At 40.8% G+C, this 27696-nt stretch overlaps 2 protein-coding genes across 2 annotated transcripts in view; both read right to left on the bottom strand.

The window, feature by feature from the left end:
* Window positions 1-18122, bottom strand: part of STX7 (syntaxin 7) — a 32754-nt gene extending 14632 nt beyond the window's left edge. The window contains exons 1-2 of the mRNA XM_048936054.1: window positions 17990-18122; window positions 10912-11056 (exon numbers count right to left, since the gene is read on the bottom strand). Of these exons, the coding sequence (XP_048792011.1) occupies window positions 10912-10993 (82 nt within the window). The 5' untranslated portion in view covers window positions 10994-11056; window positions 17990-18122. The remainder of the gene's footprint in view (window positions 1-10911; window positions 11057-17989) is intronic.
* An 8240-nt stretch (window positions 18123-26362) lies between these two features.
* On the bottom strand, window positions 26363-27361 carry TAAR5 (trace amine associated receptor 5). The gene has a single exon (XM_048935721.1). It carries the CDS (start codon window positions 27359-27361, stop codon window positions 26363-26365), a length of 999 nt encoding a protein of 332 aa, XP_048791678.1.
* Between the last annotated feature and the right edge of the window lie 335 nt (window positions 27362-27696).

Genomic DNA, 27696 nt, shown 5'->3' on the forward strand with positions numbered 1-27696 from the left:
CACCAAAACCTAAGTAAAAGTTCTTCGATGCTTTCTACAGTTGAAACCTAATACCATCAGCTTTTCCCCAGGTGGAGGTCTGGTACTTGCAAGGGCCAAAAAGCTCTGTGCAGCCACCTCTACTTCAATGCTTATGCACAGCAGCAGCTTGAGCCCAGACATGCACAAGCAGCCACAAGTAGCCATAAATAGATATTTTGGTTAATTAAACCCTTTTTTTTTTCCTCCAGTGTAATGCATCATTTTAAAATAAAATGTGTCTTTTCGTTGTTATCTTTTGAATTCAGTGTTAAGTTTTAACATACGTACAAAATTTCAGAATACTTTGCTTTCAGTTTTATTTGATCAAAGAAACTCTCCCCTATGATTCAAGAGCCAAGGTCTTCATTTATTCTTTAAGTATTTTTACAAAGAGAGAGAAAAAAAAAAAAAAGCAATCTACAAGCACTCTGTTGAAATGTATTTTGCAGACAGAAAAGCTAGCATGCCGTACTGCCACCTAGAGACAGAGTTATTTCATTACAAATGAAGAAGTGAAAATGGTTTGACTCACACTTGAAAAGCTCTTGGAAACAAAGTCTATATTTAAAGTATTTTCATACCAGCTTACTTAGATACTTAGTATGCACCTGTAGGTCTACCCTTTGTACTCCTTCACATTAATAAGAACACGTGATTGCATACACAGGCTTAAATATGCTAACGTGTTTCCTATATACTCAGAGATCTTTTTTTATTGCAGATTCTTTACTGCTGCTTCTACTCACGAAGAGATTTCATTTAAAACTATGAAACTACCTAAACTGCAGACATTTACCCAGACTCATGAACTTACACAGATGTATTGCTAAAAATACAATTTATAATAGGTTTTAAGACAGTACCAACTGAAAGAAGGTAAAGCGTCTTGTTCCTTCAGACACACACACAGACCTTAAGAGAATTTGATTTAAAGCAAGAACTAACTTCAAAAACGTCTCAGAAAAAAGTTAACATCTTTCCCCTTCCCCAGCAGAAGGGCATGGTGGTGACAGCCCCGTTTCTTGGATTCACAGAATGATAAAGGTTGAAAAAGACCTCTAAGATCATCAAGTCCAACCACCAACCATCCCCATCATGCCCACTGAACCATGTCCCTATTAGAGCATGTGACTTAAGGGCAGAAAACACAAATCTCTGTTTGCAGTTGGTCCCTTTTCCCCGTTTTCAAACAGCTGGAGAAAGGCACACTGCTCCAATCCATGATTGATGCCATTCTGAGCTCCCTGACTTACAAACATCTCTGCTCTCTCCCTCCACAGCACCAGCTGGGAAGCACATAGTGGCCAGTCTTTGCACTGAAGGGGGAGAGTAAAACTGCTGGACACCCGGGAATACTTTCTGTAAGACAGAGGCCCCTACATTCTCTTCACTGCTGATCACAGCATTTATGTCTCCCCTGTTTCACCAGCCTTCTACCTCACGCAGGGAATTAAGGCTGGCAAATTAATGCATCTGGCTGCTTGTTAGATGCCTCATAATTCATCAGCAATGACACTCAGGTGTCCCAGAGAGCTGAAAGCACAGGCCAAAATCACAAAGCCATAAATACACTGATAATCACCAGAAGTCAAAGATCAGAAGACAATTTTGACTGGTTCCTAGGTGACCTCATCCCTTAAGGTTTTCCCTTCCTCACTTCCTGATTCTTCCAGCTTCCCACACCCTGTAGCAATGACAAGGGACTATGAAAACAAGAATAGCACTGCTGCCAGAGGTTCTCCCTGCTCTTCTGGGCGTTACCAATCCCACAACAGAGCCTGTACAGATCTTGTGTGTGATTTTAAGCTCTTCCAGTGCAAAGTCTGACACTGTAGCTCAGGTTCCGTGGGCACGCAGAAGTAGCTGTTGGACTTTGCTCCAGAGCTGCAGAAGTATACACACTGTGTGTGCACAGATATTTTTCAGACCTCAGAGGTACACTAACTGATCAGGCCATCTCTGCAGTGGAGGTCAAAGTAGATGTTTGTGTATAATGACAACCAAGAGTTCTTTCAGAGCTTACAATATCCCCACAGAAGCAGCACCTTGTCAGCTACTCTATCCAGATGTTTTCTTCAGGCAGCTACCATCTCATGCCAAAAATCTTACTTGTTCCATCTCTGAAAGAGTATCAGAAAGAAGCAATACCATTTTGGTAAGAAGACTTTCATTCTTTCTGCAGCATTCCTAATCTGTACCACATAATATGTAACTATCAGCTGTTGAAAGCTATTTGGCTGCTCTCTGAGCAGTCACGTGCATGAGAACAGGTCAGACATGGTTAATGATGAGCCAGCAATTAAGAGCTAACCTGAATACCTATGGAGAGAACTAGTTAAGAGCCAGCTTGTGTTTGCTTTTACTATCCCCAATAGGGGATCCATTTACAAGCAGTGGATGCAATAAGTAAAGGGAGCAAAAACAAACAAACAAACAAAAAAAGGCACAGAAAAGCCCTGCAATGCCTAATATAAAAGGGCCTAATTTTCTCTACAAGGGTTATAGGAGTAGTGAGATTTATGGTGGAAATACTTACTTTTAAAGAAAAATAAAAGTAGGGGTATTTAAGAAACATGCTCCTGTCAAATCTGCAGTATACAATATTTCATATATAAAAACATACAACATACTTGAAATATTGGATGCTAACTGGAGTAGTTGATGCTAGCATGCTAACTGGAGTAGTTCACTCACCTTCTCTGGTAGGGCTCAGAGATGTCCAAATACCACATTCATTCTTAGCATGACAAAAGGGAAACTGAGAATGGTCTTGATTCAGAACACTGACCCATAACTGTAGCTACAAGAGAGATGCTTTCCCAACTTACTATTGGCCAACTTCCTATATTAATCTCCCTTCAGCTTTATGTTACTCAGTTTAACATTCATAAAACAAACCCTAAAGCCTTCGATTGGCCATCTTCAGCTCATCGCAGCTTCACAGCTTTAGAGTGAGGTGAATCAACACACAGCCCAAACCGTTCGTAAGAAGAGGCCACAACACAGAAGTATGAAATTCAGGAAAAAGTATTTATTCAGCGCTGCTTATTGCCTCCTTGCAGCCTGGAACTCTCTTCTATTCAGATTACACAAGATGGCATTATAGTCATGGAGCAATAATTTCCTTCTGTAGTGCAATCCAAGCCAGAACAATCATATCACCATATTTCATTGAGTTGCTATCAAATACTTCCACAGGAAATGCGTGGGTGTGCATGGAAAAAGCACCAGCAACAAGCAACAAACAGGAGGTACCATACTACAAAGAGGACAACAACCAGACAAGCTGGACAAGCAAGTACAATGAATTCAGTATTGCACAATAGCAACACCTGAGACTCATCACAGAAAGAGGGAGTACAGTTCCACCAGCAACTACAGCTGCTCATCACTATTTGCTGCAGTGATGAGGGGTCATCCAATCCACCACTGTGTTTTGATGAAAAAGAGGCAGACGTGGTTTCAGTCACTGCATAAGGTTCAGTGCTTTTGACTGAAGCTGCACAAGACATTCCTGGACTAACACTGTATAAAAGCTTACATGCAACAACATAGCACAGTGGCAATAAAATCAGCATATCAAGAGCTTTCTGTACAAGCCTAAGTAGCTCTTTAAAACTATCAGTACAGTTCACATTCACTAAAGATTTTAAACATACACCTCGTTACCCCTGCTTTAACAAGAGTAATAGCTCACCAGAACAACTAAATCAGGATACCACCAGTCAAAGTTGTTCCAATCTAATAAAAAGCGACCCTGCCCCTCCAAGAGGGTACCCAGCTGCCTTTTTCTAAGAGCCTGGTGATTTGGTTTCAGATGATTAAAAAAAGATAAGTGCAATACATCAGTGTGGAGGAACAGTGAGGGTGACGGAGCACTGGAACAGGCTGCCCAGGGATGTCGTGGAGTCTCCTTCTCTGGAGATATTCAAGACCTGCCTGGATGCCTACCTGTGCAACCTGCTGTAGGGAACCTGCTTTGGCAGGGGGGTTGGACTCGATGATCTCTGGAGGTCCCTTCCAACCCCTACGATTCTGTGATTTCCAAAAACAGTACCTTGTATTTATGTAATAAAATGAGAAATGGGAGACTTGATTGGTACAAAAAGCAGGAAAACTAAGTCTCATACACTTTTCCATTGGGTTTTATTAAAGCTTCTTACATTTCTTAATGGAATCATGCCTGCAAGTAACCAGAAAGAAATACAGGTAGCAATGTCTGGAGTTGAGGATCTGCCTTCAATTTTTTCAGTTCAACTGTAATTACTTTATGCTAGTTTACTACCATCTCTAGTGGTTCATATAAAGAAGCTGTCAAGTGGGATTGAAGTACTGCTTGTTCTTCTAATGTGGATGTAGAGGACACTAAATGCATGTTAAGTGCATAATAATTGATCATGTGATCAAATGTTACAGCTCAGCTGAGGGGAAGTCATTAAGCCACTTTGTGTTTACATCCTAAATTCTTCCTGGCACCTCCCTGAAACCCAATCAGAACATTTATCTAAAGAACTTTTGTTCTGTAAGCAGTGCATGATTCTTTAGAGCACAATAGCTGCACAAACACCATAAACCCAACCCACCCAAGCAAAGAAATTTTGTTCGCTATGAGGTGAGGCCAGTGACACAGGAAGCTTATTCAGGCAAAGACATCATTGACTGGTCAACACAAGAAAGTAGCTATCACTCAGGGATACACTTGCTGTCAACCACTGACCTGGGCTTATTTGCAGGAGAGCAGCATACTGCATGTGAGCTTGAAGTATGTGATAGAGGGCTTCCTGGATAATCAAACTGCCATGCACTATCCTGTTTTCCTGACTACAGGGAGGATAATCCAACAGAATGAATGAGGTGCTTTAACTACCTTAGAGAGACTCTTAAAATTAACTCTAGACACAGGAAGGAACATGTTGATCCCTGTAGAAGAAAGACATGAAACTGCTGGAGCAGTCCCAGAGGAGGGCCACAGAGATAATCTGGAGCACCTCTCCTATAAAGAAAGGCTGAGAGAGCTGGGCTTGTTCAGCCAGGAGAAGAAAAGGCTCTGGGGAGACCGCACAGCAGACTGTCAGTATATAAAGGGGACTCATGAGAAAGACTTTTTACCAGGGCCTGTAGAGGATGAGGGACAGCGATTTTAAAGTGGAAGAGAATAGATTCAGGTTGGCTATAAGGAAAATATTTTTCCACCATAAGATGAGACAGGGAACAAGGTTTTGTCCAGAACAATTGTGAATTCCTGGAAATGTTCACATCCAGGTTGGATGGTGCTTTGAGCAATCCAATCTAATGCAGAATATCTCTATCCACAGACTAGTCCCTTCCAACCCAATCTCTTCAGTGATTCTGGCAGAACTCTGACCAGATCCCTTCCCATCTCTGCTGCAAACAGAGGTTGTTCTGCAAAAATTATCTTGTCTGGATGAGACCATATATATGTTCCACCACTGAAATAAACAGTTGTTCATACACAACTGTATATGTCTCCGCTGGTCATCAGGCTATTTGCAATTGCACAGTGATTTTATAATTACTACTTACATTTCTAACAATACCATTATTACAGTCTCATCAAGCTCTACTTGCTTTAAAACCACACCTGTACAAAACCACACTTGAAACAGAAACAGAATAGATTCTATTTTCATACAGGGCATGACTTTAACACCTCAGTGATCCCACTTACCATTCTACCATCATTACTTGGCAATCTCTAGTCTTCTAAAGAATAATCACACAAATCTGTTAGAGATACAAACATGGCAGCAGATATATTTCTCACAAATGTTTCAGACCACAGAGGGCACATATCAGAAGTCTAGTATTCCTCAAGGCTCAACTTATGTTTATGATTTTCTATAGTTACACAAATTGAAAGGAAAAGTCATACGATAGATGTAATTCAGCTCTGATTTTAACAACATTCAGTGAAGATATCAGCTTACAGAATGCTTGGGATTCAACAGAAATTGGACAAACTTGCTGTCACAGGAGAGGTATCACATGACAGAAGTATCACAGCAGTGATCTCTGCTGGTCGAAGCTGACCTTCAGGGAACGCACTCGTTATGAATACATGTCTGTGCTACCTTAAGAAACAGCAAATCAGGAGTTGGCAGAAAGCAGTGGTCCTTATGAGAAAGTCTCTGTTAAAGCCAGACAGACTCTCCCTAGCCATATGCAGATTTTGCCTACTGAATTATTATTTTAAAAATATGTTATGATCTTTGCAGAGCACAGCTAGGCTGACTTTCAGTGTCCACAAACAAGTCAAATACACTATCACTGACCTTGCCAGAACTAAGCAAGGGTAAATTATGACATTGTACTGACTTTGCAGACATCACTGGGCAAAACCTTGCCACATGACCTTTATAAACTGGGGATGGAGAGAGGGACAGTGGAGAAATATGAATGCTTCGGATGAGTCATAGTGCGCTCTGTAACTGCATGATTACAGTTTGTAGACCAGAAGACCCCTCAAACACTAAAACTGGGCATGATTTATCAACACCAGACTTGGTTGTGTGTTCTCTATCAAACCACAGCATATTGCTGTACTGCTTCTCAACCAACAGCTCCTAAATCCAGGCTTCAGATGTCAGTGGAGATGCAGTAATTATCGATGTAGCTTGCACTCTTGCTCTTCTTAGAGGATTTCACAGTCTTTGGTAGCTCCGTGCAAAAACAAACAAAAAGAATAAGGAGCAAAGTGAAACAAAGGCAATGACCCCCACGCAGGAGAAAGACTTGAGAAGAACACAGGGTTAGGAAAAGAAAAAAAAAAAACACAACAAAAACACAGTGAACTATGTAATCTTGCAGAGTTCCTGTCACAGATTCACAAGTCAAATCTTTCCAGCTGAGTAGAAGGGGGCCCTATTATCCTAACCACATATTTCCTACTCTTACAGCTGTGAAATCATCCTTCTAAATGAACACAACCTCCATTCTGTTCCCTGCTGGGCACAACCTTTCAAACAAACTGTTTTCCCTCGTGTTGATACACACAAAGAACTAATTCTTTAAAATACAGAAACCTGACAGATTTCCAATAATTCTTCACCCTCACCTTTGCGTTTGCAGGAAGTCTGAAATTAACACACTCTAATCTTTTAAATTAGGCCTTTTTTTTATATACTTATTTTACTCTAATCTTTCAATTTTCTGGATTTTCTCTTGTACAATTCACTGTACTTACACAAAAATAAATCAATAAATAAGATCACCCAATGCTCTCATCTTACACAGCATTCACTAGCATGGTAAAAAAAAAAAACATGCCTGGCAGAAAAGTTTCTAAGGAGACAGGCCTTTGTTTGCCATTAAAAAAATATTTTTTGTTAGCTCATCTGATTTCTGTGCATTCCTCTTTCCTTGCTTATCTAGATGCAGTAAATAAGTGACCAACAGGAAGTATTCGAGAGCAATGCCTTCCTTCAGGATGCAACAAGTTATAGCAGCTTTCATTATGCTACCATAACACCAGTGAGTGTGTGACCTATGAAACCAAGTTCTGGGACTACTGCTCCTTTGACAAATACAGATAAAAATAACTTGATAACAGGTTCTCTATCTGCAAAATCCAGACATGTTGGAGCTCTATAGAGTGTGTCATTCTTTATATACCATTCTCCATGTTCCTGTTCTTCATATTTAGAAAGTTAAGAACAGAACTCAATCATCTGTAAATTTATATTTCAAAAATCCCACACAAGGTGTATAATCTAAGTTTTCTAATCAGACATAAGACTGGCCTGGAATGAAAATCATACTCACTTAGGACCAGATTCCAGACAGAGGAAATTTCAAACCTGAACCATAAATTGTGCTCTAGTAACACAGCAATTTAGCAGCTATCTAAGCAGTGCCAAAGTGCACTACAGGCTTGTTGGTTCTTCTCTTTTAAATCTGAGATTTCCCTAGCTGTTCACAGTTGTTTCTCTCCCCAGATAACACAGATTCAAGATCAAAACATGGCTTGCAGACACGTGAGTATGCCCAGTGCAGCTGACAACACTGATGCTCAACACAGAACACTACAGCTCATTTAGGCACAGTGGTTCATGCCCCTCAGGTTTCATATTGCTGCTCATTGAAAAGTCACGCGAACTCTGAAAACATGAGGAATAAACAGGTCTACAAGCCCAGCTCTGACTCAAAGACTGCTACCCAGCACTGGATATCAAGTAGAGCTTTGATTTTTGCAATCCCAGCAGTTCAATGTTGCAGTTTCAATAAAAGAAGAAATGCCCCAGACTAGCTCCCAAAATCTCAGCTCGTAGGTAACTTCAGCAGGCAAAATATGAGTTTACATCTCTTCAGGCCAGGGAAAGTAGGCTCCACTCACCAGATAATATTAAAACTGCTTGTTTCTATAGAAGTACTGGAAATGAAAAATAGAACAAGAATACTTGTTTTTAAAGAACAGCTGAATTTTTTTTTTTTTATTCCCCATAGGACAGTCTAGACTTTGGGATCCTTAACACATCTAATGTGCGTCCCTGGCTTAAATTTCCAAGAGACCTTATATCTTTGAGATCTTAAAAACGACCTATCCAACACTCTCTTCCATCCAAAGCTCTGCCAGCCTATTACAGATAGCACTGACTGTTCCAGTTTACCAGGGGTTTGTTCAAGGCAGAATGAATCTACAACTCTTAACATGCCTTCAGCTGCATGGCTGGATCAACAAATAAAATCCATTCTTCAAGAGAGTGCTAAGCCATCCCAGCTGTTACCTGATATAAATGGTGCTCTCTATTAACACAGAACAGCTCAAAACAAAACCAATACTCTCTGTAAGTGATTACATTATTGGTCTGCTTAACCAGTACAGAGCTTTGTTAGCCAATAGCAGTGGATTAAAGAACAAGGAAAGAAGTAAGGATCACGAGTACTAACATAACAGCAGCATCATGTGGGTGGCATTATGAAATGCTTGATATTTCATGTATGCTTTTTACCTTGTGTATATATGGCATTTAAAACCACTTCACCAGGAACCAAATCAAATTTATTACTTTTGGAAGGGCTACATAATTCAGCTTTGAAGTTGAAAAGTGCAACAGTAAATGTTTTAATTCCAAGCAATGTTGCTTTCTTTAAAAATTCTGTATCATGAAATCTAATTCAGGAAGTTAATCTGTATTCTTCCACAAGTTAGAGGAACAGCTTCTAGCTGGAAGAACCAGCTTCCTTTCAACTAATCTGTATCCCATCTATATCTGTGTAGAACTATTCAGCTTGCATGTTAACAGAAGTATAAATTAGTTTCAAGGGACTTCCCATAACATACCAGTAGTCTGAAACCAAATTCTCTCCTACTTCATTAATTTCGTTCTGAAAACCAGAGAATCTCCACAACTTCAGGCACTGGAATAATGGAGGTAGTTCAAACACATTGCTCCATCTCACAAATACTAAGAACTTCTGTACAGAAGTGCAAAAGTGAAGCCAATAGCTTGGAAGCAAGAGTGCGGATTCAGGGTCAAGATTCCAATTTCTCTCTCCCTCCCCCTCTAAACAAGATCATAAAGGCATGTAACAGACACCTACTTAGCAGGCAGTAGCTCTGCGGCTCCCTAGGCTTGCAGGCTTCTCCCCATCTGACCTGGAAGTTCCTATGGTTTGTAATCTTCCAACAAAAAAAAACAAACAGCTTCTGAGCATGGAAACAAACAGTTAGAAAGTGGCCAATCACTTAGAGAGGTCTATCCAGGAAACATGCTCCAGGAAACATTCACAGAACCCAGAATGGTTAAAATTCTGTAGGGTCTAGAGAAGAGAAAGGGTGGAATCCAGTTGTGCACCTAATGGTTCCTAAAAAATCATGTGGGTGGACTTTTTGAAGCCTGATCTGGTTTTGAAGCCATGCAGCAGTGTAGATAACATATCTGGACTCAGGTCTTGGAAAGGCAGAAGCACCTCTCTATTCTTCTCTTAGCCATCTAAATTTCAAAAAGGAGGAATGAACTGCAGGTAACTTTTTAACTACACCTTGCCAGCTTTCTTTTTAAGTCATACTCATCACAAGGAGAAAGGAAACACAATAGAAGCAAGAAAGTAGATGGAAGAGGCAGGATGAGACTACAGACTTACTGAGCACAAGATGACTAATTACGTTCAGTGACAGTGTTCACAGTAGTCTGGTTTCAACTACTGATCTCACTTCATGGTTTTACCTAACAGCAGAAACTTACATCTCAGTGTCTGCCACAGGCTGCCAGCCTGGCTGTTGATGGCCAGCTCCCTTACGATGAAAAGGATTCTTTGCATGATTTGAGAAATCAATTTATATTTGCTGTTCATATTAAATAAACCTATGAAAATATAATGGAAAACAGAGAGAAGGGAAAAGGACTGAGAAGCCTAACTGCCCAAACTTACTCCTAACTTGAACGTCTCAGTTAGGTGGCTAAAATATCAGGTGGGATGAATCTAAGCACAGTATATTAACACTTGCATAATCTTATTTACATATCTAATATGTACTTCCAAGGGTGAGCTGCAAGGCCACAGCTTCTACCCCGATAAGCAATGAAAGCTCCAGCAAATATTTCATGCAATCCTTGCTCAGCAAACACTCCAACCCACGATCTTAAGGTGCCACACAACTGACCAGTACAAAATAGGCTTATTCCCAGCGGCCATCTTACTAACTATTCATTCATTCTGTGAATACAGCGTGATACTGCACTTCTCCCAGACACATCACACTTAACCACACATCTGAAGGACTCAGTCTGCTGCGTGGTATGCCACAAACCTGTCAAGTGGGCAGGTGAGGTCAAAGAGCGAATTACTATGGATGAACCTGCAAAACTAACCCAGAACACAGAGCATGGACACTGAAGTTTTGTATAAACATGCATAAATTCAACTTACAGCATTGTGTGATCTTCTGGATGTTAGAAGTTATGCGCTGGGCTAGTTGATTAGGATCCACCAAGCCGGCACTGTACGACATGGCTGGGTAGATTTGCTGTCAAAGTCATCCACGATGGGAATGGTCTCCACTTATTAAGGACACCTAACCCCCCCGCAAAGAAAACAGAATTATGTCCTGGTCGTTGGCTTACAGAAGTCTTCATCATCATAAAGAAAAATATACAAGAAAAGATTTTAAAAACCCTTCACATACTACTGTTTACTCTCTTCTACAACAGAGTATTAAATATTAAAGAAGAATGTGATAATACAATAACTCAGTATTAGGTTTAGTAATAAGTATAGGTTAAAATCTGCAATCACACTACAGCAGCTACATCACAGAAACTACCACTTTTGTCAAAGTTCTAACATCTTCCACAGTAAAATAAAAAAAGTATGCATTCTCATTAAAGAAAATGCTGAACATTTATTCTGTGACTGCCAAATCCTCTAATGAATTATGCCCACAACCAATTGTATGGTTATTTCCACGCCATGTATCACTTATATCACTGATAGATCCTAGCATATTGAACTGCTGGGAAAAACAGTGACACTTTCTCACAGGGTATCAGAATGAATGAGGCACCTTGTGTCCTCCAAATACCAATGATTTTTAACTGCAGTTGCAACTGAATTCTATGAACTGTCATTTTATACTGCTTCAGCTGCTATGTTCCTCAATATAAATTCATTTCTCTACAGCTTGGGTATACAAATGCATTTGTAGATGTGTTTTTTTTCTTTTGCACCTAGAACCTATGTTATTTTAAAAGGCCAAAATTCAGTAACACGAATATGCTCACAAATGCACTTGCTCTGAAAGAACACATATATATAATCATACAGTATACAGTAACTATTGGAAATGTCCTAGTTTACTTTCCATCATCACAGAGCAACTTCCAGTCCAAGTTCAAAGATATCCCAATTAACATGGCATAGCTATGGGTACATGTGCAAATGAAAACTGGCAACGCATCTGTTCTGCAGTGAGAATGCACACAAACCGAGTATATATGCATCCAACACAATGCCGCCATTTCCATGCTTAGTTTTATCTCATCCTTTCCAATCCCCTGCACTTCACATTAAAGGGTTCAATGTTTTAACTTCACCAGTTCCCTCCATTTCCACTGTTTGACCCAAACTGTGCAACGTTCTCTTTTCCTAGGCGACCAGCTCCTCAATAAGAGATATCGCTACAACAGTTTTAGGGTCAGCCAACCGACTTGCCAATGGTGATACCAGATGTCCAGTCTGCAAGCTCAAGTCCTTTTTATTTACTTTTGAAAGTAAAACTAATTCACAACTCTTGGTGCCAAACATTACTTTCTTCCACCTCCAGAATGGCATATATTAATACACTGAAGCCAATACCCTGGCTGTTTTACAGCAGAATAGTTCTCACAGCATTTTCAGGGAGAGCAGCTGAACACTAAAGAAAATTCAAATCTTTCAGTGTTCACAGTTTCTAGCAGAGCTGCCATGAGATTGCAATGGTCAGAGCTACAAAACATCCCATCCCAAAACTCCACCAAAGCTACAACTACAGAAGTTTGGCCTGCAGATGCCACCCTGCAGAGGGCATCACCTACACCAGGCTGCTACCACAAAAATAAAACTCTCCATGACTTTGAGAAGATTGCTGGCTGCACCAGGGTTTCAAATCCTGTTTGGAGGCACCAGGCCTTGAAGCATCCCCCAGTAATAAACAATCTGATGGCAGATGAGGAGACACATATTTGCATTCTTCAGCTTGCTTCACAATCTCTAGCAGGCCATTCTGCCTCTCTGCACTATACTTCCTATCTTAGTCTGTTGCACGTGCAGATGCAAGTTATTTTGGGTCACAGATGAAATCTTGAAGTCAGACAGCTTAAATCCCACTTCTCTGGACCAAGGTTAGCACAACAATCCTTGATCTCATTTCGAAAGTCTAGGCAATATTGCATTGAACTGGTAATTTCAATGTAAAATTTACATTAAGTAAATGGCTCCACAGCTTAGCATGCTGACAAAAGAAATTGTACCATTTTAGTGGGAAATACAATCACAGGCAGAAAATGAAAAGACTTCAGTTTAAAAAACTGTTGACACTGCTTTTTCCCTTCAGATGTTATTTCTAAACATGTCAGTATCATGCTAACTGGAATGCCAGCGCTGGCTAAAATACGTTTTAGTTAAATATTATATTTAATGTTAGAAGTTAAACATTAAAATGCAGTTGCTGAGCGGAAGAGCCAGCAAGAAACCAATCATCTTGGGTAAAAGGCTGCAGAACTGAAACAGTCCTTCACGGCTTTTTTTCCCTTGTATTTGTATTCACTTGCAGCTGCACATAACACATTTTTCAAGCATTTAAGTGTTGACAAAAGCAAAGCACTTAACTTTCTTGTTGTCCTGGAACTTAATACAGCTGACTTTCAGATATCTTTAAACAAGTTGCACTGTACTTCAATGAGGAAGCTGCCTCAAACGTACTGGTTGTATAATACACAAAACTTTGAGCTTTTCAACTTTCTAGTTACATAGCTGGGCAGCCAAACATAACAGATAGTGAGAAGATGTTCAGATGGTAAAATCGCAAAGTTCACATGATACACTCTAGCACATGTGGTCTTCTCTAATGAGTTCACCTTACCTTATCAACAGAAGGCATGAAGAGAATAATTTCAGCTGTAATTATATACACTGCAGAGTGCTGAGTCTAGGACACACTTGTAACTACAACAGTCAGCACTGCTGCAGAAATCAGTTAGTCCCCATTCTAAGAACACCCCAAAATGATAAAAGCTGATGCGATTCATGAGCATTTCCTAAATCAAACTTTTTATTTGGAAAGTTTTCAGCTTCTAGACATCACCAAACAGCTTCCGTTTCAGACACACAACAGCAGGTGCCAAGAAAATCTTTCTAATGGTGTAACTGTGTACATAGTTAAAATGCTGACTTTTTTTTCAATTTCTGAAGTTGCTTCTTTGGGAAGTTCACTTGGTTGTTTAAAGAATTAAAGTGAAATGAAGAGGAAGGGGTGCGGCTTTGGCAAGGAACAACATACTTCTTTTAATTAGAATTTACAGTCAAGTCACAGCATAGCAATGTAAATTCATAGCTGTCTTATCCCATACAAACTCTTCCATCAGTTATGATATTCCAGAGCACATCGATAGCACAAATTGGTGCAGGGTTAAGTTTCTGGTCTCTGACTAGTCCGGGTAACAGACTGGAAAGAGGAGTAAGCAGGCAGCCATCAGCTTTCATCAATTCCCAATCACAGAGCAGCCCAAAGAAAAGGAAATTTTTGTATCTGAAACAAACAAAAAAACCAACCCACCCTCTCCGACAGCAACAAAACACACACACAAAAAAAAAACGAAACGGGAAGTATGAGTTTCTTCCTCATTCTAGTTATATCAGCTCTGGTGTCTAAGAGAATGAGCACTCCAGATGTACACCCTTCACTCGTCAGCCTGGAGTCACTTGCCCTCTGCAAATCCAGACAGCTGCACCCTGGAAGCCAAGGGGAGCTCTGCTAACAGCAAGGTCAGGCAATCAGCCACTGGGGAACAAAACAGATGTGCACCAAGCACTTCCTTCCAGACAAAGCCAACAGGAGCATTCATTAAGACCCTACATTTCCATAGAAATTATCCCTTTCAGTTCCACAGTATTTAACTTCTCCATCATGCAACGCTTTGGCATTACTGCCTGCATGACTTTTTAAATGGGAACTAATGATGATATGCTGCAGTTTGAGGAAGTACGTTTTGCATTCAAACTGGAACAGATCTGCGTTTGTAGTAGCACTCAGTTCCTCTCAAAGTTTCAGCCTGGTGCAAGCTTTTGATTTTAACTCTCATCTTCTGCTTGCCAACATAGTCTGAGACTGAGACCACACCTAGAGGTAACTCAGCTAGTCAAATGACTGAAAAAGGTTCACCAAAGAACTGAGTCTATTGACAGGAGGGGAAAAAAAAAAAAAAGACTCAGAACACATAACACTGAATGAAACAAGATCTCTCTGTACATACAGAAAAATCTAAAGAATTCAGGAGATCAATATGTATTTTTCCTAACTTCTCTATTAATGAATTACTGTCCATCACAGTCACTCTGATATCCTAAGTAAATAAAGAACTCCAGTTTCAACTTGCTTTCTTGCTTTCCTTCATCAGGCATGGAAACAATTTGCTTTTCCCTTGGCTGTTTCCAGTAAGGTTGCTGCTGACTGCAGAGGCCAGTTTCTGCTGACCAGACAAGGACGTGGAACTCTACAACCAAGCAGCTCTCTGATGCCATCCTTGAAAGCTCTCTTGAGACAAAAAGATGAGATGTGACAAGCACAACATGGGCTGGATCTCAGCAGCCATTATCTAACTACACTGTAGGTGCTGGCCGGTTACAGTTAACAAACATCTAATCCATTTGGTATTTTCTCATTTAGACATTCTATGATTTTTCCTTCTCCTATAAAAACTGCCAATACACAGCATCAAGACAAAGAACACTTAAGCAATAATTTTACTATTTAAGGAATATTTACATGAATCCTCAGCTTATGGTAAGCAAAAATTATACACTGCATTCCAGAGAAATGCTTGAAAATTTAAATCTGATTGGAATTAGGATTTTGTGCCTTTAAATATCCAGAGACAAGTCATGTGGTTTTCTTGGACATGCTTTTCTTTTTTTTTTTTTAAATAAAGCTTCTTCAATGACTTTCTTTGTAATATAATCTCTGCTATATATATACGCACATATATCCTTCAAATAGGGCAAAAACACAATAAAAATTTTTGATGTAAGTATTAGAAAGATTCTACTCCCATTCCCCGTAAAAAACATCAGACAGTCATAATACTAACTATTGAAGATTTGTATCACAATGATTAGTAAGATTTCTGCAAGTTGACAATGCCCTGTCCACCTCATCTGAGTAGGCTTTGCCAACCAGCTTCTGAGATGAGACAAGGTGACATAGCGCTTTTACAGAGTGGCTCCAGCTCCCATTCTAAAGCAGCTCAAAATAAATCATCAGACATCAGCTTTTGCTGATCTTAGCAGCAAGTAGTTAAATTAAACTTCAAGAAATAAAAGCTTCTGGAATAAGGGAGAGACTGCACACCATAAGGTAACTACTTCTCTGCTACTGCACCAGAGGCACTATCACAACTGACTCATACAGGCAAGAATTAAATCTGCCCCTGTTCTCTCCAGAGGGGATGGGGAGGTAAGTTTTGTTTGGATATATCCTTTCCCCCCAGTTTAATTAAGGCCAAAATGTATTAAGAATAACACCATACTTTCCACTTCTATGCTTTACAGCTCCAGATGGGCTGAAACCCTGATCCGCAAAGGCACTCTATGGGCATCTGTAATACAGGAACAACTATGGGACATAACAAACAGAACAGCAACATGATTTCCTCCCTGTCTGTTTAAAATAAGTGAAAGTTAAACTATTCAGATTTCTTTTCTTCAAATCACCTAGCTTAAGGTAAAACTAAGCCTAAATCCAAAGTGGGAAGAAAGCAAGCAAAGTTTATTTTAAAACTTTATTTGCTCTAATGCAGGAACACTAAGATAGAAGAGATCAAAAGATAATTTTTTATTCCACTCTGCCCAATCACCTTGGTCTTGCCTCATCAGTTGTGTTGAAGCGCATCAAAACTGAACTTACATCATGCAAAGACCAGATGATTTTTAAAGAAGAAATAAGAATTGTTAAGACTGTGTAACTGGTCAGTGTCATTCCCCTAGAAAAGATTTCCCAACAAAGATGTAACTTAAACATTACATTTGCAGTTGTGCATTAGAAGTGCTCAGTATGTAAAACTGAACTATGGAAACATGAAACGTGATTAGGCGTAAAGGACAACCAATGCCGCCTCAGCACACATGGCTAACAAGGAATATACTTATCGCTATCCAACTCATTCTTACTGATTATTACATGAAGCAACAGAAGAATGTGCCTTTTGCAAGCCTAACAACACAAGTTCCCAAGGAAATGCCTTCACAAAGAGAATCATGCTTCTGAGGAAGAAACAGGAGATCAACATTGGGAACTGGCCCACAAGGATATGGCAATGACTAAATTACAGGTCTTCATTTTTCCAGAGCTTCTCTTTGATAAGCGTTACTCACTATTTTTACACAGGGCTACAAAAGATGCCTATTCCACAGGAATAGAAATACAACAGCTCAACAGAGCACCTGGCACCACTTTCCTCTAATTTTAAGAAATTTCAACTGTTTACATTCCTCCTTTCTAGTAACAACATTCATGTGAAGCCACGGGCTCATAGCAAGAGGCTGCAGGGCAACACCACTCCCAGCTTCTGCTTTGCTCGTTCCTCAGGGGAAGTCAGAATACACGGACACATCAGCTGTGGCATTAAGCACCCTCCGATTTTAGCGTTAAGCTTTGATGAAGACGCAGCGCCACGCGTTTCACGCCTGGCAGAGCCGAACCCTCCACTTCCCCCACAGCTTCACTGAGCTCCCACTTCTCAGGCAGCAGCAAGTCACTCGACAGGAAAGGCAGAGATAACGCCGGGCCCCAAGCCCAGGCTCTATTTGCACAGGCGATTTGAAGCCTTCCTTCCCGCAGCCAGCACACCTTGCTCCCCTCACACCTCCAACACCACGAGCGCTCTGATGCAGCGCAGCTCAACTCCCCGGGCTCAGACTGCACTTAAGCCGCCACAGCACACCGGCTCGAGGCCTCGGAGCAGCACGGCAGCGCCCGACAGAAAGCTAGGGGGATGTCACGGCGGGAGGAGCACGAGCTGCCACCCCGGAGCTGGGCAGCCTCCACCCGACAGCGGGGCTCCCCTGCCTTCAGCCGCCCAGCTCAGCCCCAGGCCCAAGCGGCGGCCGGGAGCTCCCGCAAGCACCGAGGCCCCACCGTGCCACCCTCTGACAGCCCCTGCTCGGCCACCGCCCAGCCCGCGCCATCCCTCGCCGGCCACCCGAGCGTGGAAGCGAGAAAGAAGCGGCCGCCCCGATCCACTCCCGCCGCCCTTACCCGGCTCCGGTGTACCTCCTCGCACCGGGCGCGGGGCGCCGATGACAGGGAAGCCGGCTTACCGAGGGAGGGCCGGGGCCTGGCTGCCCGGCACCACCCCGTCCTGTCATGGGGCGGGGGCCGCGCCGTGACGGCGGAGGCGGGGGGAGGAGCGGCCGCGGGGCCGGGCCGGGCCGGGCAGAGGAGAGCTGCGGGCCCAGAGCTGCGGGCAGGGGGCGCTGCCGGCTGGGAGGGCTCGGGGTGGGCGGGTGTGGGCTTCGCGCTGCGGCCTCCAGCGGGCGGCGAGGTTTCAGAGGGTCGTTAAGGTTGGAAAGATTGGAAAGACCGCTGAGATCATCTGGTGCGACCGTCAGCCCACCGCCTCCGTACCGCTAAACCGCTTCACTCAGTGCCACATCCATGTGGTTCTTGAACACATCCAGAGACGGTGACTCAACCACCTCCCTGGGCAGCCTGTTCCAATGCATCACCACTCTTTCCAAGAAATGTTTCCTTATATCCAACCTGAGCTTCCTCTGGCACAACTTAAAAACACTGAAATACAATGAAATACAGTGCCATTATGTGAATGTTCTTTCTGACCTTATGTTTTGGTCATCATCTCTAAATGGAAGTAGAAACTTATAAGTAAACTGAAAGAATGGGAGATTATAAATATATTTAAAGAAGTCTGGTGAGACGTCTGGAACAAAAGTTGTATGAGGAGTGGCTGAGAGAACTGAGACTGTTTAGTCTGGAGAAGAGGGTGCTCAGAGGCAACCCTATCACTCCCTACAAATAACCTGAAAGAAGGTTGTAGCAAGATGGGAGTCAGTTGCTTCTCCCACTTAACAGCAATAGGATGAGAAGTGATGGCCTTAAGTTGTACCAGGGGAAGTTCAGGTTGGATATTGGGAAACATTTCTTCTCAGAAAGAGTGGTGAGGTATTGGGATAGGCTACCCAGGGAGGTGGTGGAGTCCTCATCCCCAGATGTGTTCAAGAAATGTGAATGTGGCATTTAGGGACATAATTTAGTGGGCATGGTAGAGAAGAGTTGAAGGTTGGACTAGATGACCTTAGTGTTTCTTTCTAACCTTATTGATTCTGTGATTCTATGCCTAAAAACCACTGCTGCAGGGAGAGGCAGAGCTAGCAGTTGGACATGGGGGAACCTGGTCTCTCCTAACCCAGTTACTTGAGAGCATGGGATAGATGAACTTCTGAGGCTTCCTTCACAGCAGCTGCAAATGCTCCTGAATCCTGCTCCATTTTTAAAATGGAAAAATCACAGGATCATGTGTTCCCCCACTGGGATGCTTAACTTGCGAGATTAAATTAAATACTGCAGAGTAAACCCTGTTGTATGGGTGGCTGGGAATGCTCTCTCTTCCGCAACACCCAGCCTGGACCAAGGAAGTTGGGTAGAGTGATTGTCCTTCTTCTCCTTTTAAGCTGCCTCACTGTCTTGAGTGTTTATTTTTGCTCTGTCATGGATCTTGGTCATTGCTATGATTTGAAAATAACTAGAGTGGAGGAAACTCTCATAGCGTGGTAAGCAAATAGCACTAGTAGAAAAGTACAAGAAAACTAAAACACAATGCAGCAAAGTAAAAAGCCTGAAAGATTTACCTTACGTAGATTTTTAATATTTTTCAAAGCATGCTCAAATGGGAGAGGACTTTTGTGGTTTAATTCAGCAGCTCAGCACACAAAATCATTTCTTATTCCCTTCCTCCTCCTAGTGTTATAGGGGAGAGAACTGGAAAAAGAGAAAAGTAGAACTCATGGATTGAGATCAAAACTATTTATCAAAGTAGAAAAGGAAGAGATAAATAATATATATAACTACAATGTAAGTGACATACAGTGGAATTGGTCACCATCCACCCACTGATGCCCAGCTAGCCCCTAGTAGCGGCAGCTCCCTCATCCAACTCCTCTCAGTTTTGTAATTTTTTTTTCACATGATGTCTGTCATATGGTACAGAATATCTCTTTGAACAGTTTAGGTCAGCTGCCTTGGTTCTGTCTCCTCCCAGCTCCCTGTGCCCCCAGCCCCTTTGCTGGCAGGACAGTACTAGAAGCTGAAAAACTGAATCATTCTTGTCTCTGTACAGAACTGCCCAGCAACAACTGAAACATCGGTGTGTTGTTTTTTTCTCCTAAATCCTGGTTGTCCCAACCAGGACAACAACATAGCCTTCAAGACTGGCATATCTACATAAATTTATATTAATAGATGCCTGGAGATGTCCAGCCTTACATTTATAAATTAAAGTTGTTAAGAAAAAGCATTCTGATATGCCTAATTTTCTAACTTGCCATGGGAATGTTTACCTCTTCATTCTAAATTTAGTATGTTATTTAGATTAGCAATGATCTTAATGCAGCTACGTGCATGGGAAAATTTTCCCTCCACGCTGTTGAGCAGTGAAGTTAATCCAGGATTATCCCACTAGATGGTGCACTAATGAGAGGGTAATGCACTTCCTTTCTGTATTAAGGCCTTGCCTTGATTTTTACATCCAAGTTTTGATTATAAAATCTTTGACTGAGCATAGCCACTCCTACTTCCAGGAGCCTCAGCTAGGCTCACTGTCAGTTTTCCCTCAGAAAACAATGATTTCAAATAAGTACTTCCAATTGAAAAATAAAAGAAAAAAGAAGTGTCCTGTTATTCTTCCCATTATTGCCCCCATTACTCTTACTGAGTACTTCATCTGCAGATTGCCACTTCTTTTTTAGCTTGCAGATAACACACTCATCGATCAGTGTTCATTCTCACACCTTGGAAATAGGTGAGATGAATGATTGCCTAGAGATACTGGGTGTTCTACGGACAAAATGCTCGTTGTCACATGCTGTTAGCTCATTTAGCATCTACCTTTCATTGTTAAATAACTAGAAAAGCTTGTGATATTATTCTTTAATTTACCCAGTTCCTACAAATATCTTACAGCCTGGGAAGGAAACTGGATTATTAAACAAACTTTTCATTACAGTGTTGTCTTATTATGAAAATATTTAAACAGCCTCTTTAATATAGTAATCTGAAGTAAGATGCAGTTAAGACGGCAGCCAGAAAGTCCTGTTTATTGACCAGGTTCTCCTGAGAGCACAAAATATCCTTTAAACAGCACTATGAAAATGTGCGTGTTTTACAGTTGAAACAGCAGTGTTATTTCACTTTTTTCATTATTTCCTTTGCTAATAAATAATAGTGTTTTCGATCATTTGTAATATATGGCAGGAGTTCTGAAGAAGCCGCCTTTAAGTGTAATATTCAGAGATGCTGGAAAGGAGAGCTGCTAGAAAATTTAATCTATAAATTCATGCCATCAGCATATTTCTAGACCTCACTTGTGTTACGTAAGAATTGAGCTCTGAACCATATGTTCATCCAATTGCAGACTACATTACACAAAATGGGGAAAGCTCTGGAAAAAGAAAAGGAGAAATATTGAGACTGTGGTATGTGTAGATTTGGCAGAGAGGGTACTGTGGATATTCAGTAGATATCACTTAAGATACTCTGGATATTCATTGAGTCTGAAAATCAGCATTTCGTATCTCTGCTATTTTATGTAAAATTAAACTGATGTGGTGTAACTTCAAAAACATTCTGTTTATATTCCCTACGGTATCCGATATTTGAAAGAGGTTGAAATTAGACCAAGACCAACACCATGTGATTTGGGAGAGACATTGCTTCCTGCTCTCCCAGTGCCTGAGCCAATAGTCTGCTCCACCTTCCTGTCTCCTTCCTGGAGTCCTCTTGTTTCTGCAGTCCCCACCTGCGAGCACGTGTAGCCAGCAAGGCGCTGTCGCTGAGTGCGGATGATGAGTACAGGGTGGCACAGGCATTGGAGTTGCTGGTGAAACTGGGGCTGGGCAGTCACTCCTAACCAGCTCTGCATTCCTGTGTGATACACAACAGCACAATAATGCAGAAATTCATCCCTATCCTCATACTCCTTACAAGTGTCTTCTCTCCCAGGCATGAGCAGTGCATAATTTACCTTGCAGGCAAATCTCATTCTTGGCTATTGCATTTCACTTGCGCACCACTGACATTAGATATGGAGAGCCATGCTGTTCACATTTGCTACAAATGGCAAATTGTCTAGCAAGGCTTCCCAGCAAATGCTTGATGCATTCTACAGAGTGAAGAATTGGATTTACTGTTGTTATTGCTATTTGCAGATTTAATTCAGCTATCCACTCCAAAACCTGAAATAGGATTATGTTCCTATTACACCAGATGCTGTTCCAAGTTATGGCAGATGACTATTTCAAGCCTTAACAAGCTAGTGGGTGAATTACATTGCAGAATGGCTAAAAAATTGTTTAAAAAACTGTTTTGAACATTTGCAGGTTAATTAGATTGCTACTTACTCGCCAGCAGCAGTAATTGTCATATAGTATATATTTTAAATAACAAGAGAAAAATTCCATTCCCAACATGGATGTTTCCTAAAAGAATAAAAGAAAATGAGGCTTTCTAGCAACTTATTTAAATTTTTATTTGCCTTTCTATTAAATTCTCAAAAATCACAATATGCTTTACCTGCACAAGAGAAGTGAGCTGAAATTATTCTTGCAAATTCTGGTCTTTAATTAAGAGGTTCCTGGAAATAAAAAGTCCTTCTTCCCTCGGGCAGACCACTGTAACAAGATGAAGATTTATGCAGGGCATAAAACTAATTGTCAGTATTTTGTTCAGATAAAGAAATACAAATCTATGGAAGAACATACATTAAAAAGAATAAGTCTATGGAATTTGAGGCCAGCAACTAGATCTTATGGAACTAATATCTTTTCATTTTGAAAAGAAGTTAATTGTTGAGCAACTGATCTCCACTGTTTTATAGCTCATCATCGCCATTATCATTTTACAATTCATAATTACCTTCATTGCTTTTTGAAACCATGGAGAAAAATGCACAAAGGAGTCATGACAGAATTTGTCTACGTAAACATCAAAGGTAAGGAGTAAGAGGAGGGGTTATAAAGATGATGAAAGTATGAGTTACAATTGCTACAAAATGCAGTGACAGAAGAACAGGAAAGCAATTATGGCTGCTTCCAGACCTGTCTCACCTGTTTGCCCTAGCACTGTATGTGCCTCTCTCCATTGTCCCAACCCGTTTAACCAAAAAGAAGACCTAGCAACAGTCACCTAATGTGATGTGCTAATCCTTCTACTGTAACCTAGAAAATGATAATCCATCAGGGGAACAATGCTCATCCTCTTCCATAGAAGAAAATTATAAAGACAGATTATGCAATGGGACTCCAAAAAGAAGTGGCCAATTGAATATGTTTATGATGTGTACTTTCTTGAATCTATTGAGGATTGGTAGAAAATATCTCAAATAACAACTGGAAACTCAGTGGAAGCTCCCTTTCTCTATTGCTTTGGCTGTGGTGAGTTCAAGAGAAAAAGGTGTCAATAAAAGCTGTTTTTAAGATATCCATATGACGCAGTTCGGTTTGAGACTTGCAGATTTCTACATAACTAAATGTCTAAACTTCTGTAAGATGCCCTTGCTTATGCTAAATACCCAAACAGGGACATCTAGTGCTGTTTTAGATACCCAGGTATGTCCCACCTGGCTCTATGCCTCTGCTTCCTCTGAGCTGAATGCTAGTCTTCTGTAGTCATCTCAGGTTCCCTAAGGCATCTTTGGTGTCACCAGGCAGCTGATTCATATTCTAGAAATTTACTGACTGCAAGCAGAGCTTAAACATCCATTCTGGTTATAACTATAATCAGCTTAAACACTTACTGTAATCATGGACAGCTAGGCACATTAAATTTAAGAGCCTTCATCTTAAAACTCAAGCCACAATCTAAGACTTTAAATATATATATTGTTTTCATACATATTTCTGTGGTATTCTGTTGACAGAGACCAGCTCAAGACACCTGGGACAGATGGGCTTAGGCTCTGGTGGCGCAAAAGCAAAGTTTACTGTTGTTACAGGGTTTTTATATCTTTTAGCTACAGGAGTATACAATACTTAAATCAGATAACATTCATGCAGCTGACAGCAATACATCATTACTTAATTAACTCTTTTGTGGATTATGATCAAAAGGTGTTCTCTTCACAGAACATGTTCTGCTCTTGGTCACGGAACAAAGAAGCTGTAACTTATGCTTGCCAGTTTCACATGGCAGTCCTTCCCTTTCAGGAGGGGCCGCGTGTTTCCTGTTTGACCCTTTCAGGCCAGTCAGGTCTGTTTTGCTTAACAGTCTTCCTCATTCTGTCACCTGTATTTCCCTAAGAATCTGATTCTGCTTTTCTTTCTTCAGCCTGGTCACTGGCTTTGCTGTGCTATGCTAACTGTACAAAGTCTATAGATGTAGGCACTAGGGTGTGAGGTTTTTACCTTTTCCTACAGAATGAGTAGATAGAAGAACAGTAGAAAAGTCTTTGTATTCCATCCTAAGAAATAATGAAAATTAATACAACAAACCGGGGGAGTATCAGACACTGAGAGAAGGATGTGATATAGAATGACGCTAACATTCTAACTAACAGACATAGGGCTTCATAAATGTCTTAGCTTAAAAACATCGACAGTTTACTGTCACTGTCCAGGACAACCTCGAGATGAACTCTTAGGTATTCTCCTTCCTCTGTAAAGCTTGAGCTTTGATTATTTTGAATACTAATATATATATATATATTTTTTTTTTACTAGGGTGTTACGAGTATAGACAAACAGTAAAAAGTTTTGAAATTATCTGATGTCAGGACAGATTACAAAATGCTAAAGCAATAACTCATTTTTGCTAGTTGAGGAAACTCTTGCCATGCAGAAATCTTAACAGTATGATAAAAAAAAAAGAGCAAAAGGAGTTTTGGCATTTAGTTTATTACATACATAGTTAAAGTATATAGCTGTTGCAACAATTACATTATTGCTCTGATTTCCGACAGAGTATCGGTTGTGAAATTCCTCTCTTTTGTTCTGACACATGTGCCCATGTGGGATTGATTCAATTGCCTACCGAATTAGTAAAAAATTAATCGCTCTTTTAAGAAAATTGTTGGGTCTCTGCTGGTCTCTTGCTATTAGTTACTTTCTTTCTGTAGCTGTCTCTTCTTCTTTCAGTGTTTGTCCTATAGAAAATATGCCTCTGAATATAAGATTAAATGACATTCTTTAGAAGACAATAATAATTCAAACAACATTAAAACCTGATAACATTTTCACATGCCATTAACAGAATAAAATGATGGATTATTACACTTATTATTTGTATGCCTATTAATTCTTTATAAAAGAATTACTATTGCTTGGTACACTTCTTTTCTTGATAAAATGGTCATAACGTTGAGGTAGAAAATAGCTCCATTATGTATAGTACAAAATTTTACCATTCAGCTTGCTGCTTCCTGAACAGAGATCACAATGGTCTACAGATCTAAAATTGGCCTATGAAATCACAAAAATGTAAACATAGCTGAAGAAAACTAAGAAACTGCACTGACACTTCATGTGCAGCTCAAATATGTAAGCATATGTTATGTCTGTAAGCAGACCCACTTCTTTGGGATCAATCAATCAAACACAAAAGCGTGAGGAATCCTAGGGAAAAGAAAGACAGCAAAGAAAAAAAAAACACAAAAATTATTAACAGTTTGAATACTCCATGCAACTCCTTTCCTCCCTCTGTCCCCTTCTTCTACTCCTTTACACAGTAGGAATGGAAAAGATACGAAGAAGGACAATAAGGATCAAAGGTATGGAGCATTCACTTTGCACATTCTGATTAAACAGGTATCTTCATTCCATGGGTTTGAAGAGATTCTACCAAGGAATTTAGGATGCATTTCCTGTACGTAACATCTGGCTCAGTAGCAGGCTGGGAAAATTAAGTTAAAAATGTCAGATTGACGTTTCTTTTCCTCTGCTATTGTCCACTACCATAGTTAAGGATTTCGTCTTACCTGTTGTTGCATTCTTATACTTTTTTGTACTTAAAAATTAGCATACACCCTTTGTAACTTACTAAATCATCATCACCTACTTTGTTTATTAAAAACAACTGTCTCTTAAAAAGGTGTCTTCAGAGACAGGCAGCAATTTTTTCAGTAACAGTGTGGATGGGGTCCTATTTTGCAGCTGACTATAGACAAGTTTCAAATGCTTGTCACATCACATAGCAAAGTCAAGACTAACAAGGCATGTGTGCTGAGATAAATGTTGTGGACAATTATTCACAGAACAGCGTGCCTATTTAAACCTGAGATTTGCACAAGCCAGCTGTTTTAGGAAAAATAAAAAAACTAGCTAGCTGGATGATCCATAATATTCATGAGGAATGCCTAAACATAGCCTAAAATATTTTCAGTGGTGCATGAGAAGGCTCTGGTCATTATTGGTACAAGTCTACTCTTGATGTCCTGGAACAAAAGACCCCCTGAGTTAAGACTAGTTTCACAGCTTTCCTGAACCAATGATAGGAAAACACATAGATCAAGGGATTGCAGGCAGAATTAAAGTATGCAAACCAAATGAGGATGTCAAATAGGACTGGAGGAGTGATGAAATTCAGAAGGCTGTCTACCATGGTGTCAATAGTAAAGGGCAGCCAGCACAGGAGATAGATTCCTACAGCTACTCCAAGAGTCTTTGCTGCTCTCTTTTCACTTCTGGATGCTCCTCTGTGTAGCTGAGCCCCAAAACTTTTATTCATGTTGTTTATCAATCTGGCTTGCTTGTTAGCGACAGTAAATATTTTTACATACAAAGTTATCATTATGAGGCAAGGGAAGAAGAATACTGGGAAATTCAGCCACCCCCAGAGCTTATTGAACAGCAGCTGGCAGCTACCAACGCAGGGTACATCTTGCAAAAAATGGCCCAGCCCTTCTGCAATCTCTTTAATGTACAGGAAGATAGAGGTGTAGACCATGGGGACTGCCCACCCCACTCCAATGCACATGCAGGCCACTCTTAGAGTAAACTTGGTGGGGTAGAGCAAAGGGTCACAAATTGCACAGTGCCGATCTATGGAAATGAAACACAGGTGAAATATGGAGGTCAGGCAAAAGAGTGTGTCCAGAAAGGTGTGCAGTTTACAGAAATCATCTCCAAAATACCAGCAACTCTCTACAGACCGGATAGTGCTGAAGGGCAGCACAGTCAATCCCAGGAGCATGTCAGCCAAGGCAAGGGAGAGGAGCAGAAAGTTGGTGGGAGTGTGCAGGGCTTGGAAATGGGAAACAACGATGACAACGAGTAGGTTCCCCAGCACTGTAATCAGTATGCCTAAGGAACAGGCCAGGTAAATGGCCAGCTGCACCCCAAAGGGATGCTGGGTTCTGTGACAGGAGCCGTTCACCTCATAGCACAAGGCGATGAGCATCCCCATCTCCGCGCTACGGCCCTGGGCTGAGCCCATGGCAGGTCCTGTGCCTGCTCGGGTTAGCCGCAAGCCTGGAAAAGGATTCAGCTTCCAGTGGAGCTGCCAAATGACCTGCAAAAAGCTGTTTAAAAGGCAGATTAGAAGGAGAGATGCCTTTTAATCAAATACTTTCATTTAAACTATTGAACAGTTTGCATATTTCAAGTGAAAAAAAATGTGCCTATAATATCACTTTTGCATCTCCTGAAGCTTCAGATCAGCACGTTCAATTTTAGTTGCAACAATTTTCCTGCATTTTTGACTTGATTTTCTGTCATCCAATACTGTGAGTAGTGTAGGGA

This window comes from Lagopus muta, chromosome 2 (assembly GCF_023343835.1).
Source record: "Lagopus muta isolate bLagMut1 chromosome 2, bLagMut1 primary, whole genome shotgun sequence".
NCBI lineage: Eukaryota > Metazoa > Chordata > Aves > Galliformes > Phasianidae > Lagopus > Lagopus muta.